At 41.6% G+C, this 13,531-nt stretch overlaps 1 protein-coding gene across 3 annotated transcripts in view; it reads right to left on the reverse strand.

Moving 5' to 3' along the window:
- Positions 1-1,419: 1,419 nt before the first annotated feature.
- Positions 1,420-13,531, reverse strand: part of GAREM1 (GRB2 associated regulator of MAPK1 subtype 1) — a 192,400-nt gene continuing 180,288 nt past the window's right edge. For 2 of the 3 annotated variants that reach the window (XM_087439113.1, XM_014781316.2), the window contains 2 exons: positions 8,100-8,266; positions 1,420-6,673 (listed from right to left, as the gene is read on the reverse strand). In XM_087439113.1, coding sequence (XP_087295239.1) covers positions 5,776-6,673; positions 8,100-8,266 — 1,065 coding nt within the window. In that variant the 3' untranslated portion in view covers positions 1,420-5,775. The remainder of the gene's footprint in view (positions 6,674-8,099; positions 8,267-13,531) is intronic. The other variant, XM_004422430.3, reaches the window with a different exon arrangement.

Below are 13,531 nucleotides of genomic sequence, written 5' to 3' on the forward strand. Positions count from 1 at the left end.
CATTTATGTCATTTGTTTGACTTTATTTCCTTCTGATGTTATGAGACTACAGTCTTGATCTTGATGACAAAAAGACTGGTCGCCATCAGGAATGTGAAGGCGTTCATGCTGTCACTCAATAGAAGCTCAACTAGCATCTACTTTTGAAGATATAACAATGAAGAGGTAAGTCCCAATATCTTACAAAGGGTCAGAGATATGCACAGCATGCTGTCAGCACAGATGAGTGAAACCTAATCGACTTGGGGGGATGAGACTTGGTGAATCCTGAAGGATGTGTATGAGTTAGCTAAGCAAGGAGAGGCTGAAGTAGAGAAGAGGGCATCTTAAGGAAAAATTGCTTCAGTGAAATAAGAATTTACCCAGCACTTACTCATTGTTTTCAATGATTTGGCTTTTTCTAACCTCAGATATGTAGGATTTGATTCTAATCCAACTTATTTCTAAACTCAAATTTCCTTTGCAATATCGAATTTGGGGGAGTCAAATGTCTTGATGTATTTCTGATGTAAGTACTCCTGGGACCTTGAGGTAGATCCTTGGACATTTTAGCCAACCCACATCAATCTTACAAGTTCTTCCAGTGCACATTCCTGAAATCCAGGTAAGTGGCCACCTGTGGGTTTAGTCACAAGTTTTATCCCCGTGAAATAGGACAGAAGGGTTGAATGCTTAAGTACAAGAAGGAATGAACGATGTAGGGATGCTTTGTCTAGTAAAATAAGACAGGAAGACTTTTTGGGGACTGTGAATCTGGGGAGATCCTGGCTGGGATCTGGCCAAGTACATCTGATCTCATTGTGCTCCCAGCCCTTGATCCTCCCCCAAATTCCATCAATGAAATGGTTTGAGCAAAAAAAAAAAAAAAAAGACAGGAAGATTTAGGTCACAAAATGTTGGGAAGCTATTTCATGCTATTTGGAGTACAATAAAAGCTCCCTTAACCAACATCCACTTTGCCAACTTCTCTGTAGAACTTACTGATGGATGCCACAGATGCTGGGTGCTCATGACTTTCTCTAGTACCTCCAGCCATTTCTGCTGTTTATGCTAGTTGTAATTATATAAGTTAAACTGTATATAAGCCAAAGAGATATGAATTTGTATTATCTTTCTTTTCCTCATATGAACATAAACTTTTTTTTTTTTTTTGAAAGATCACCACTTCATCTATATTTGTCTTTTGTTCTCACTCCTGTCCACACAGGTACTGGATTCTCTTCGAATGCCATCAGGTTACCTGGTTCCCGGCTTCTTCTATGTACAACAGCCAGTCCTCAAGCTCGTAATATGGAATGGGCTTGCAGCATTAAGAAGCCCTTCAGACAAGTTCCCTTCTCCTTAGTGAGGGCGGAGAAGAGAGGTTCTAGAAAACTATGCACTAGGTCCGACTCACCGAGGAACAACTGCAAGAAGGGAAACGTTTAAAATTTCTTTATTTATAGACATTTCAGAACCATATAAATCAACAATGAATTTTTTAAACGTCACATACCATGTTTATCTTGAGGTACACATTGGGCCCGTTAGATAATGCTCTGGACACTAATGTAATTGTCAACTGGTAGTTAACAATCCAGGTTTTCCAAGCAAAAAAACTGCAAAGATGGTTACAAAATTTTTTGAAAAGAATATACCATTTCCATGTAAGTTAAGGAAAACTTCCCAAATTTTTAACTGAGTTCAATTTTTAGGCTTAGCTTAAACAATATTTTAAATGGAATTTAACGTGAAAATGGGAGAAAAGGTTTACAGCTAAGAAATTATCTGAGCCCTACTACATGAGATTGTAAACAAAGGAAATTCATAATCTGATAAGCTCATTACAAAATTCATAGCCTAAAAATTAGAGCAGCAAAATTACAGAAGATATTTATATATAGTTTTAACTGAAATCATGTTTACCCCGTTTCTGGCCTTCACAATGAGATAAATTTTAAAACACCAAGTTTTGAAGACTACACAATGTGATTTGACAAGAAGTGGCCATAAGAATTCCACAATATCATAACCCCACACTATGAAAGTCCTACTTTCCATCATGTGCACTCTGGGCATTTTAAGCTTCTTGTCCTAGCAGCCTGGTGCCTTTATATTACTAGAAAAATAGTGGGAATTGATATAATGGACATAGTTTCTGAAAGTCTTGTGTGTCCAACAGATTTAACTCTTCTGGTGGACTGAAGTTGGAATTTTCTTCGAACAGTTCACCAGGTTCTTTGGAGAACTGTTTTGTTTTCCAGTTTGTTATTCAAAGTGTTAATCTTATACTCTGTAGGCATGATGAGTAGTGACTTGTTATACAAAGTGTTTGGAAAATGAAGGACCCTCTCTATCCATCCACACCCATCCCCCGAACTTCTCGAGGAGCTGTATGGATGATGTGCAGGTGGTTCTGGAATGTGAGCAGAGGGTGTTTATGTACATGTCTGAAACGGTTGGAATGGACTGTCACAACATTTTTCCATGAGACTGTTGTTTTATTTCTACATGAGACAAGAATAAACACTGCAATTTAGCCGAATGGGCAGCTCGCAGCTTGCTGTCTATGTGGGTTGAAAGAGTATAAACGTAAATTTCACAGTTCATAAAGTTGAGCAGCTCAACTTAAAAAGAGAATTTGCAGGCGTGTATAAGATTCTGAGAAGGAATTGATCTGTGAGCGTTTGAGTTCTCTCTCTCAACATGAGTCAGGTCCACATTTTACATTTAGCTGCTTGGTTTGGTTTATTGCTGATTTTCTTTTCTGATGGGGGCCATGATGATTTTAGCCATGAATTTAAAGACCCCCAAAAAGAGTCCTGTTTGGACAGACATCTTCCCCCAAGCACCATGGTCACTGGACAGACTGCAGGGAACCTGCCAGAAGATGTACTCAGTCTTGACCTGGTTGGTTAGAGAAAGTTCTGCTTGTGGGAATCTCCATACATCGCTTTTCACTGCAAAATCGCAGTTCTCAGATGAGAAGAGCTGTTTCCTTCCTACCCCTGCTCTGCGGTTCTTCTCATGATTCTCTCTGGCTATGCATGCCTTGTCTAGTCAGGGGGCCAAGGTCCTCTACAGACAAGTGTTCAGTTTAGGAACAGCAATTACATATATCTGTGGCTTTAGAGATGCCAGAAGATTATTACAATTAAAAAAAATTCCACATCTGTTAAAGAGACTAGCTAATGGGAGTCAGAGATACTTTCTGCCTCCAATGTATTCCAAGTTTTAATGGTCTTGTGGTGTTTATTTTATACCCCTTTAATAGAGGCTGCCATTTCTTCAATCTGCAGATTCTTCACAGACAGGGCACACTTAACTCTCTGTACATCTAACTGCCAGAGGATTTCATGTCTCTCTTACCCACACATACGCAGTCTCAACAACTGTGATTTTAAATATAAATATTATGAGTTCCAAGAGGGTAGGAGCCTTGTCTTTTTTTCAGCTTTGTCGCTTCATACCAGCACAGTGCTCAGCTCACACAAGTTCAATGAATCTGAATACAAGAATCAAAGGCCATAATCCCCGCCCTCAAGGAGTCTCCACACTGGCATCAATATAAACTCAGGACAAATATGCCAAGACAAAAACCAGAAACTATTTTGTGTAGAGATTTTGCAAAAGGAAAAACAAAAAGAAAAGGAAAAAGATAAAAGGAGTCAGTTGTTTATGTGGGGCAACCTTCATAGTAGACTCAAACCCACCCTGTTCCTCTCTCCTGAATTTGAGAATTGTGTCTAACGGCTAAGTGTTTTAAAACAGATTCTGCAAGGGTTTGCCAAGGAAAACCTGCAGCTTTTCAATTGCATCCTGTTTTTATTTTAAAGGAAAGTTCTGAGAGGTTAACTTTACTAAGGGAGTTGCCCCACACACAGAAGGATGTTTTCTAAACATGCAAGTAATTGAGGGGTCTCATGTCATGTGAGTGCAGTACTGGAAACTTCTACATAGATTTGTCAGTTACTTTGGAAGAGGTGCTCCAGTTTGACAAGTTTTACAGGGTACTCTCTTTATGGGGTACTTGTTACCTCGAGTATAGTATTTACATTTTGGGAGACATGTTACAGGGAAAAACGCTGGTTTTTTTTTTTTTAAAGGAGATTTAAGATGGAAAATGAGAAGAGGTATCAATTCACCTCAACTCTAAACCATGAGATGGATTAAAAATATCTTTTTAATGCCAAGAAATAAACCCACATTGGACAGGTCTGCAAAACTAGACTGGTGGGTCTTGTCTTTACATTTGTTTGTGTATTTTGGTGAGCAGGAAGAGCAGATAATAAAATATAAGCCAATCCTGCAAGTCATGCTGACATCTGGGTGGCTAACCTCTATCACAGCCTGTCTGTACATCTAGAATCAGACTCCGGCGGGAGGCAGGGCTACAGATACGATGGCTTGCTTAGAGAACTAAAACTTTTCTAAGATTTATATTCCTTCAATAATGATGATGAGGTCATTATATTTTGGATTATTTAATCACATTTGGCAAAAATTGTCAGAATAATGTCCCGGAATTCTTGGAATAAAAATATGGTAATAATCTTTCTTTGGAAGAGAGGAAAGAAGAGATTTATGAACTAAACAAGCCCACTTATTGATACTTGTAAGAATTACTCAACAGATGTAGCACATATAATAACAGAGATGGTATGTCTGATTTCCGAGCTCTCCTAAAGCACAAAGCACGTTGAGAACACCGAACACACTCTCAGAAATGCCCTTCAGAGCGCTCACTGTCAGACGCCAGGAGAATAAGACCGTCAAACAAGAGAATTACCATTTGACAGAAATTGTCATTTCCTCAGACATCAGCACGGGAGTATTATATGCAAAATCCAGCCCCACAATGGGCTTAAAATCAAATTTAATTCTTCAATACAGACTCTCTATTGATTTGTTCCAAGTTTTCAGTGATGAAGCCTAATAAGACTGAGCCTTGAGTGACAGGGTTCTGAGAATCTTTGGAATCATTCTGTCCACTATTCCTAGAAGAGTCAGGCCCCAAACCTCAATGGATATTTGCTAGTGAACAGATGTTATCTAAAATATCAGACTCATAATGATGTTTAAAACATATACATTTATATTGTGTATACACATATATACACATATATGTATATATTGTTTTTTTTCTCTGCTTAATAAAATTAGCAGCAGTTATAGACAAATTATTGTGGTCGTCATTTGTATTATTTCTAAGGATGTCTTATATGCTCTATCTACACGACTTTTGGAAAACGCCTTTTGATGAAAAGATCCCCACCAAGCATGTAACATTAAAGTGTCATTTCATATCACTAACATTTTCAGGCACAAGAGTAAAACAATTAGCATTAAGCAATCCAAACAGAGCACAGAAGAGAGTTAATTGTCTAAAGTCGATTCCCTCCAAAGGAGGGAACTGTTGTTCAAAGTATTTTTTTTGTTTTTTTTAAGATTCTTACGTCTTTCAGCTTTGGCTATTTTGTAATAAATATCATACCTTCTCACATACACCTACTTGGGTAAGAAGTATTTCTCTGAACATGCCTTTTGTCTTTTAGCAGCTGTTGAGTGTTGAGGGACGTACAAGGCACACCTCTAAGTGTTCTGTACAGCATTTTTATTCATGTACAAAATAGCCTGTTCACCATTCAAAAACGTAATCTGCATAGTAAGAGTTTCTCTTATCCCTATTTACAGAGAAGGATTTTAGTGCAAAAAAAACATGAACTTGTGTCCCAGCCCACCCCTTCTAGCACACACATGTATCAGTTTTGTTCAATACTAGCTGGGGTCATTTGGTTATATTTTGGGCCTCCAGCCATTAATGAATTGCATGATTTTCTTCACCTGCAGTTTGCTCAATTTGAAATCCTCTGACAGGATTTCTTCTGTTAGTTGAACAAGCAAATTCCCATCAATCTTTTCAGTAACAAAGAACGATATGACATCTTCAGACAAACCAATAAACCGTAACGACTTGGACACTTCTTCTATAGAGAGTCCCGACAGGTCGGCAGGGGGCTGCCATGGGGAACCATCGCCGCAGGACCTGGGGGCCAGCTGGAGGTGGAGCGGAGACGAGAAAGGGTAGGAGACGGAGAAGATGTCCTGCATGCCCTTTTTAACAAAGTACTGGTCCTCAGAGAGGTCTGGTGACCCAGCCTTGGGGTCCTCCTCAGCACCATCGATTTTCAGAGGCAAAGGAGAAGGTTCGGAGGTCGCTTTCTCTTCCACTAGTCTTGGGGCCCTGGGGGGTAAGGCAGGGCACGAGACACTCTGCTTTGTTGTGCCAGCTGCAAGAGTTTCCTCATCCGTGCTCTCCAGAGAGTAGCTGGCTGACTTGGGACAACCAGAGACGCTGCTACTGAATTCTGCAGTGACTGAGCCAGGCGGGCTGGCTGAGAGCTCACAGCCATCAACATCAAACGGTGCTGGGCAGTTTCTCTTTGGTGTGCCTGGCGTCTTTTGTCTGGGATAACTGAAACTCCTGCTTGGGTCCAGCAGGAAGTCACTCCTGGTCTGGCTCTCTGACACTCCCGAATAATGGTTAGGCCACGAGAGCCTGGAGGAGAGAGCTTCAGCAGAAGGACTTCCGAACGGGGACTTCAGGTCCACAGAATCAGTCTTCACTCGGTTACACGGATAGCAGGAAACAGGAGCACTTTCAGAAGGACTTGTGTCACTTTTAGTAACGCTGCTTAAAAGCAAACACAGGAAAGGAGATTAGTAAAACAATAAAAGGCAAACCCCAGGCCTTTCCTTATCCCATAGATGTTACTTCTGAGTAGAAAAATGTAGGAAAAATTGAGGAAAAAAATATTTCTTATTATGGAGTCAATAAAGTACCTGCTAAGCTCGTTGGTTTTTTTTTTTTAAAAAGTCTTTAAATGACTAAAATACATTGGTAATTATGGATACGAACATAATGATTTAAAATACTACAGTGGCGATGGCAAATATATAATTTTTTTTTTTTTAACTACGAAGAAAATCATTGTTAGTGCGTGCCTGGATCTTTATGATGAGAAAAATTCATAAGCCATGTTTGGGCTTATCATCAACAGGTGCTGTGATTGATTAGTGATGTCTGCAGTGGGCAGCGGAGGAGTGAGAGAGCAGTAAATGGGTGCCTCATGCTGCCATCCTTGTGCTACAGTGACGTGACCACCTCATCACCATCTGTGACTCTATTTCCATTCAACAGTCTGAGGTAGGAAGAAATGCTTCAAATAAAATGCTTACGCTTGCCTTGGTTTCTGTACAATTGAATAACATTAGACAAGGATTTAAATGTCCAGAGGACAAAAAAATACCTACAAAGAAGAGCTACTTTCAACTATAAAGATGACACGTGGAGTAGCACTTCAGCTCTGGGGCCTTATTTTAAGAGCGACAGTGAAACCAGAGTGTGCTCAGGGGTGGGTGACCAGGCTGACGAGGGACCAGTGATGTCAGGGGAAACAGCTGATGGAACCGAGGCTGTCTCTTTTGGAGAAGAGAAGACTTAGATCATAGCTGACTTCACATTTTTCACAGGCTGATAAAGAGAAGCAGGGTGGACCTAGATTGGTTTTTCTAGACATAAGAAATAGTTGAAAGTTACATGGAGATAGATTTCAACTTGATATAATGAAAGATTTCAAAAAAAAAGTTACTGGCGTTTGCCAATGACAGAATGAGCCACACTGCGAGAGAACGGCTCCCAGCACTGAAAGAATCCAGACAGGGGTGATGGCTACCTGACAGTGACGGTCAAGAGGGATTCCTGTCCTGGGTGGAAATGCAGATAGAGAGCCAATAGGACCCTTTCAATTCCAGGTCCTAGTTGAAGGTGCTGTCTGCTTGCGTTGAAGTCAAAGTGGAAAGAACTAGATGCTAGCCCTTATCACTGAATTTCTCACAGATTCTGTGTCTTCCCAGGTCACTGGCTCTTCCGTCCTAGCTCAACACCAACAGGGCCCCATCGTGCTCTTCCAGTAAATTTTTCTTTTTAATGTTGAAAAAGAACACTTCCTCTCCCACCACCTGCCTAGGTTACGGCTACTCTAAAACTGTCCTCAAGAAACCGTGACCTGGCTGATGAGAGGAATCATGTTGAAGGGGGCCCTGGCGTTAAGACTTACATGTCGTGCAGCCCTGAAGAATAGTAGGACAAGGTGGGGCTGGGAGAGCGAGTCTGCTGCCGCGCTGGCTTGACTGTGCGAGGAGGGATGGAGGGACTTGTGGACAAAGGCTTTGCGCTTCGGGGCGGAACAGGTGGGGCGTTCAGGAGCCGGCATTCTTCCCTGACCTGGCGCAGAAAAGAACACTCTGGGTTAGCAACAGACTGACAATGCCACGGGGGGCCAGCTGGATTCTGTGGGGTCAAGTCGCTACTCTTAAAACGATAACAGCAGGGATGTAAGGAAGGGAGAGAGAAGACTGGAGCAGACAAGAGTGATGGGAAACACAGAGGATGCCAGAGATAAAAACGACAAATGTCGCCTACTTGCTGGGATAGACTTATTTTGAAAGAAACTGCTTGGCAAGTGCCAGTTGCTGCTGAAATACAGCAAGTAATGTGAAATACAGCAAGTTAAAGAGCTAGTGATATGTGAGGATGTATAAAACAGGAGTATTAAGAAAATAAGGGCGATCACATAAGAGGATTAAACTCTCCTATTGAGTTGTGTTTATTTACTGCTCAAATTGAGTTCAATTTCATCCAAACCTTAAGGAAGGGTGGAACTTCTCCAGTGTTAAAGCTCCTTCTGAGTTATATTCAGGGCCTCTCACATGTAAATGTGCACATGAATCGCCTGGGGATCTTGTTGAAATGCAGATTCTGTCTCAGTATGACCTGAGACAAGCTCTCAAGTGATACTGATGCTTCTGGACCACGGACCACACTCTGAGGAAACAAGGCTGCAGATGGAGTAATGAGGCAGCAGCCCTAATCCAAAAAAAGAGTACTTTTTATAAGAGTTGCCTCTACTTCTCTCATCCTCCCTTCACCTTCACATTGGAGAGGAGCTAGGTGACCTGTAACACTGCAGCTTCCTTGAGTCTGCCTGCCATCACCCCAGTTTGTTTTCCATTCACTGCGAGCATCAGAATACAATTGGTTTTAATGAAGCGGACATATTTTTATGTACTTCTCTGTGTCAGGCAGCAGGGGGCAGTTTCTCCTTGGTTCTGCTACACAGGTAAAAAAGAACCAATTCTGACTTTGTCAAATGTGCCCTCGCCTGATTTTAGGCCATGTCCCCACCAATTTTTCCACCTTTGCCTTCCACTCCTTCCTGTCCTAGCAGCTCTGGGGGAATAAAGACAATGAAACAGCAAGCGTCCATTAGCTTTAGTATTGAGTTTGCTTAAGACCAAATGAAATGGGTTCATGTTACATTGTGTCTTCTACCACCTACACTGAACTCCAGGCCTCTAACTGGCTTCCTAGGCCTGATTCACACGCCAGAGAAAGCTAGTCAGTAAGAAAAGTCACGTGACCAAGGGTGACCTAGCAAACCTCAATTCTAAGTGAAATGGAAGCAATTTAAAAAGTCTCACCCCTTGCGTTACTTCCTGGGGCTGGGGATCATTGCTCCCATGGGGAGGACCCACAGCCCTGGTTATTGGGACCCACTGGATGCAGTGTTTCACCTGGAGAAGCTCTTGAGGCTAAAACAAAATATTCAGAGCAGCCGATTTTCCTCTCCAACAGCTGCAGGCTTTCCTCTTTTGACTTCTTAAAAAGGTGGTGGATGACTGCAGAAAGAAAATCTGGGAGGAAATGAGGTTTGGACAAGGAAGAGAGAGGATCGTCCAGCTGGCCCAGGAGGACTCTTGACCACTTTGGGGTCTTTTTTTCTTAAAAAGCTGAGAACTAACTATAGACATTGAAGCTCTGGTAGGGTCACCCACTTCCTAGCCTTTGGGGGTATGTACTGGTTACAGAATAAGTAACCAATATATTGTGTCATCTTCCTTCTATCTTAGTGAATTGTACACTAGCCAATTGTGTTTCTTTCCTTTCTCAGGGAACGTCTAGAATCTAGGGTGGATGGATATAACTTTATTATACATGTGCTTGATTCTGTTTATGTTTATAGTAATAGGAATGCATGGAAAATGTGAGAAGATAAGGAGTCTGTCAGTTCACTTCTTAATTTTCAAAATAAACACTTAGTCACTTCTCAACATTGGGTTAGAAAGGAACAAGAGGAAAACATGGTTAATATTGAATTTGACTTGGAATTTTCTAAATTTTGATATTAGTCATTAAATATGACATTTTATTAGGGACTGCTTACCTAGATGTCAATTATAACACGCATTTTAATTTCAAGTAATCAGCTGACCTGGGTCTTAGAACTTAGAAGAGACGCCACTTGTAGTTGAATTTGACCTATTGGAAGTCTTCTTTTCCTGTTTTTATAACCAACCCCAGGCACTCAAGGTCATTTAGAGGTGGTTCTGCCACTTCCTTCCATAACTGGGCCGTTCCAAAGAGCTTTCCAATAGGGCTCCCACATGGCGGGGGCAGTAGTGAGAAGAAGCATTTGTAGGTCACAGCGCCTGTGAGGTGAGCCGTGGCTAACGGGGAGCATTTACAACTGAACCCCAGCATGTGAGACACAGAAAGCTTTCTGGGTGGCCACATGATTCCTGAAAAAAGTTAAAGAACTAATGCATGTACGAGAGAGTGTGTACGCATGTGTGCAAGTGTGTGTGTGTGTGTGATCTTACTCTTGGGAGATGGGATGTGGTCAGCAAAGAGATAGGAACATAGGGCCAAGAGAGATTTCCTTCCACTGTGATGAGAGGGTAGTTTGGGTATAACCATGTGAATTCAAAGGGAAAGAACTAGGCTTATTTGAAGCCTGTTTTGGAGAAAAAGTAGTTTAAAAACAAGACAAAAAATGACTTTAAAGGGACCCTGTCCATGACAAGAATCCGGCTGTAATTTTTTCGAGGCACAAATGAGTGGCTTGTGCTACACCAGGCAGGTGCTCGAGGGCGGCCCTCAGTGGGCGGGCACAGCTGACCCTGCTACACATCTCCACGTGTTACTGTCAACTTGTGGCTGCAGATGTGGTTCCTCAAATGAAGTCATATTTCACTGCACTTTATGGGAAAATTATATGCTTTGGTGGAACGTATACATTTGGGGATTCGGAAGTAACAGTGAGGGTTTACTGTGCCATCTGACTTCCTATCTCTGACACCCTTGTAACAGTCATCATTCCACTTTTCTTCGCCTCTTGATTTGATTCAACATGGGACATTTTTATCCAAGAAGAATGTAGCTGTGCTTGAAATGAATTTTATCTGACAATAAAAGGCAATTTACAAGACTGGATGGCCAATCGCCCTATTTCCAGTTTCCCCTCATATTCAATTTCACTGTTAAGTGATACATTTTCAACACATTCCTTCTAAAAGTCTCAGCATGTGGCTTTCATCATGTTACTTCCCATCTCCCGTGGCCTCCTCTGATTACTGGCTAAAGTCCAGCCTCTCCTGCCTTCCACTGAGGCCCTCTGTAGTCTTTCTAGCTGGAAGAAACTATTCCATCTTTCTAGTTATTTCTCCCACGCCTCCTCTATATGAACACACAAGTTCACGCAGTATGGTGGATGCAGTGTCACCTAAACACGCCTTGTGCTTTGCCGTCCTTCTCTCTGCTTCAGTTCTCACTGCTATCCCACCTAAATGCCAAGCCCTAAGGCCCAGCCCCCAATGTTACATGCTGCTCTGGGACCATCATAAATAGCCACCAGAACTGGTCACTGCTTCTGAACTGTACTAACACGCTGTTTATATTTACTTACTTTTCATGTACATTCAATTAGCCTGAAAGTAAAACTGGTAAGGACTGTCATCATTGTTATTACTGCCCTGTGGATGGCAGAGTGTGGGGATCTGTCACCTCTGGCACAAATGTCACACAGAATGCCAGGTAGAAGTTAACAGATGTCACAAAAAATACAAGAAAAAGGCACTTTCATTTTTAAGCCAATACCATCAGAATGCCTTTTATGTTTTTATGTGGAAATTGTTATTGATAAGTCATTTGGGCTGGATGTTAATTTTTTTGTGTCCTCCTATTAGTGCCAATCTAGGGAAAACAGGTGCCAGCAGATCTGGCACATAGGACCACCATCAACTCCACCATCGTCACATTTGACATAGTATCAGAGTGAAAATGACAATGATGGTATTTCTAAATTGGGAAATGTCGTGGCTCTCATTATTAGCAACCAGGTAACTACTATTCTAAAATGAGGATAAAATAGAATACATTGTGCCTGGTGGACGAGAGCCCTTCTCTTCCTTTCCAAGGCAGCATTTAAGACTGAACTTCAACTGGCAGCATAAGGAGGGAAAGGGACCTGGATTACGAGGAATAAACCTCCAACACTGGCACTAAGTGAGGGGCGGGCATTCTGTTTTGAGGCAGGTGTTACCACCCATCACAGGTTATGGGTGACCTTTGCCTGCTGGTAGGTAATTTCCGGTTATGAGTAGCTTGGGTGTTCACAGAGAAGCACTTGGCATCTATGGTTTATGACAATGAGCACAACATGGACTCAGGTGGCAGCAGGGAGAGCTGACTCTATCCCTACCCAGAGCCTTGCTACACGAGCAGTTCTCTGGTCTATAGCTTTTCTTTCTAGCAGTTACACTTCCAACACAATTCTCTCATCCTTGCTCCTTCACAACAAAGTCTTTCCCTCTTCTAAATGCTCAGTGTTTCAATTCTTATTAAATATAAGATACTTAGGATTAAAACAACTATCCTCAGTATTCAGTAGATTGCTAATCCAGGGCCAAATATAAAGCTAATTTATTGAAAGGCGGAAGTGGCGAGTTCTGCTCTTTCTCGAATTGTCACTTTTTTTTAGTCTATGAGGCATATTCTTAGGGAGGCATATTCAAGCAACTGCCCTCTAACACACTGAAATAATCTAATAGTGGCGCTTTGAAGTAAGTGTCTGTCCTGGGGGCTAACAGCCAGGATCATAGGCACCATACTTCCACTGTCCTTAAAAGTCTGAAGAACATGGCTATCCCTTTCCCTTTCCCTACATACTACATGATAATTCCATTTTGCTATTTATTTGTTCAAATATATGCTAAGCGCCTATCACAAGCTCACTGAGCTAGTGTTGAGTATACAAAGATGAGTAACTCATGGAATTAGTTGTGAGGGAGGGAGACAAACACATAATGGAGAATTGACAGTATAATAATAGAAGTACAAGCAAGGCTTAGCAAGGGCACCACAAATTCATTCAAGGTGGCAGGAGAAGAACAAATTCATAGGGAATTTTACTGAGAGAGTCTTGAGGAAGAAGGAATTATGAGTGCACAATAGGTACAGAGGCATGACAAAACCACCAGAGTGATCCTCTGGTTGGGAGCTTGGATGACGAGACAAATACTGGTGCCATTTATCAGACAGATACAGAAGGATGGACAGGGCTTGGGAGAAACCAAGGAGTTCAGTTTTGAAAATACTGATTTTGAGCTTGATGTTCTACTGATGGAAAGAATCTGAAGTCATGGTGGCATT

Source organism: Ceratotherium simum, chromosome 14, assembly GCF_057802395.1.
Source record: "Ceratotherium simum simum isolate JZ-2026a chromosome 14, ASM5780239v1, whole genome shotgun sequence".
Classification (NCBI taxonomy): domain Eukaryota; kingdom Metazoa; phylum Chordata; class Mammalia; order Perissodactyla; family Rhinocerotidae; genus Ceratotherium; species Ceratotherium simum.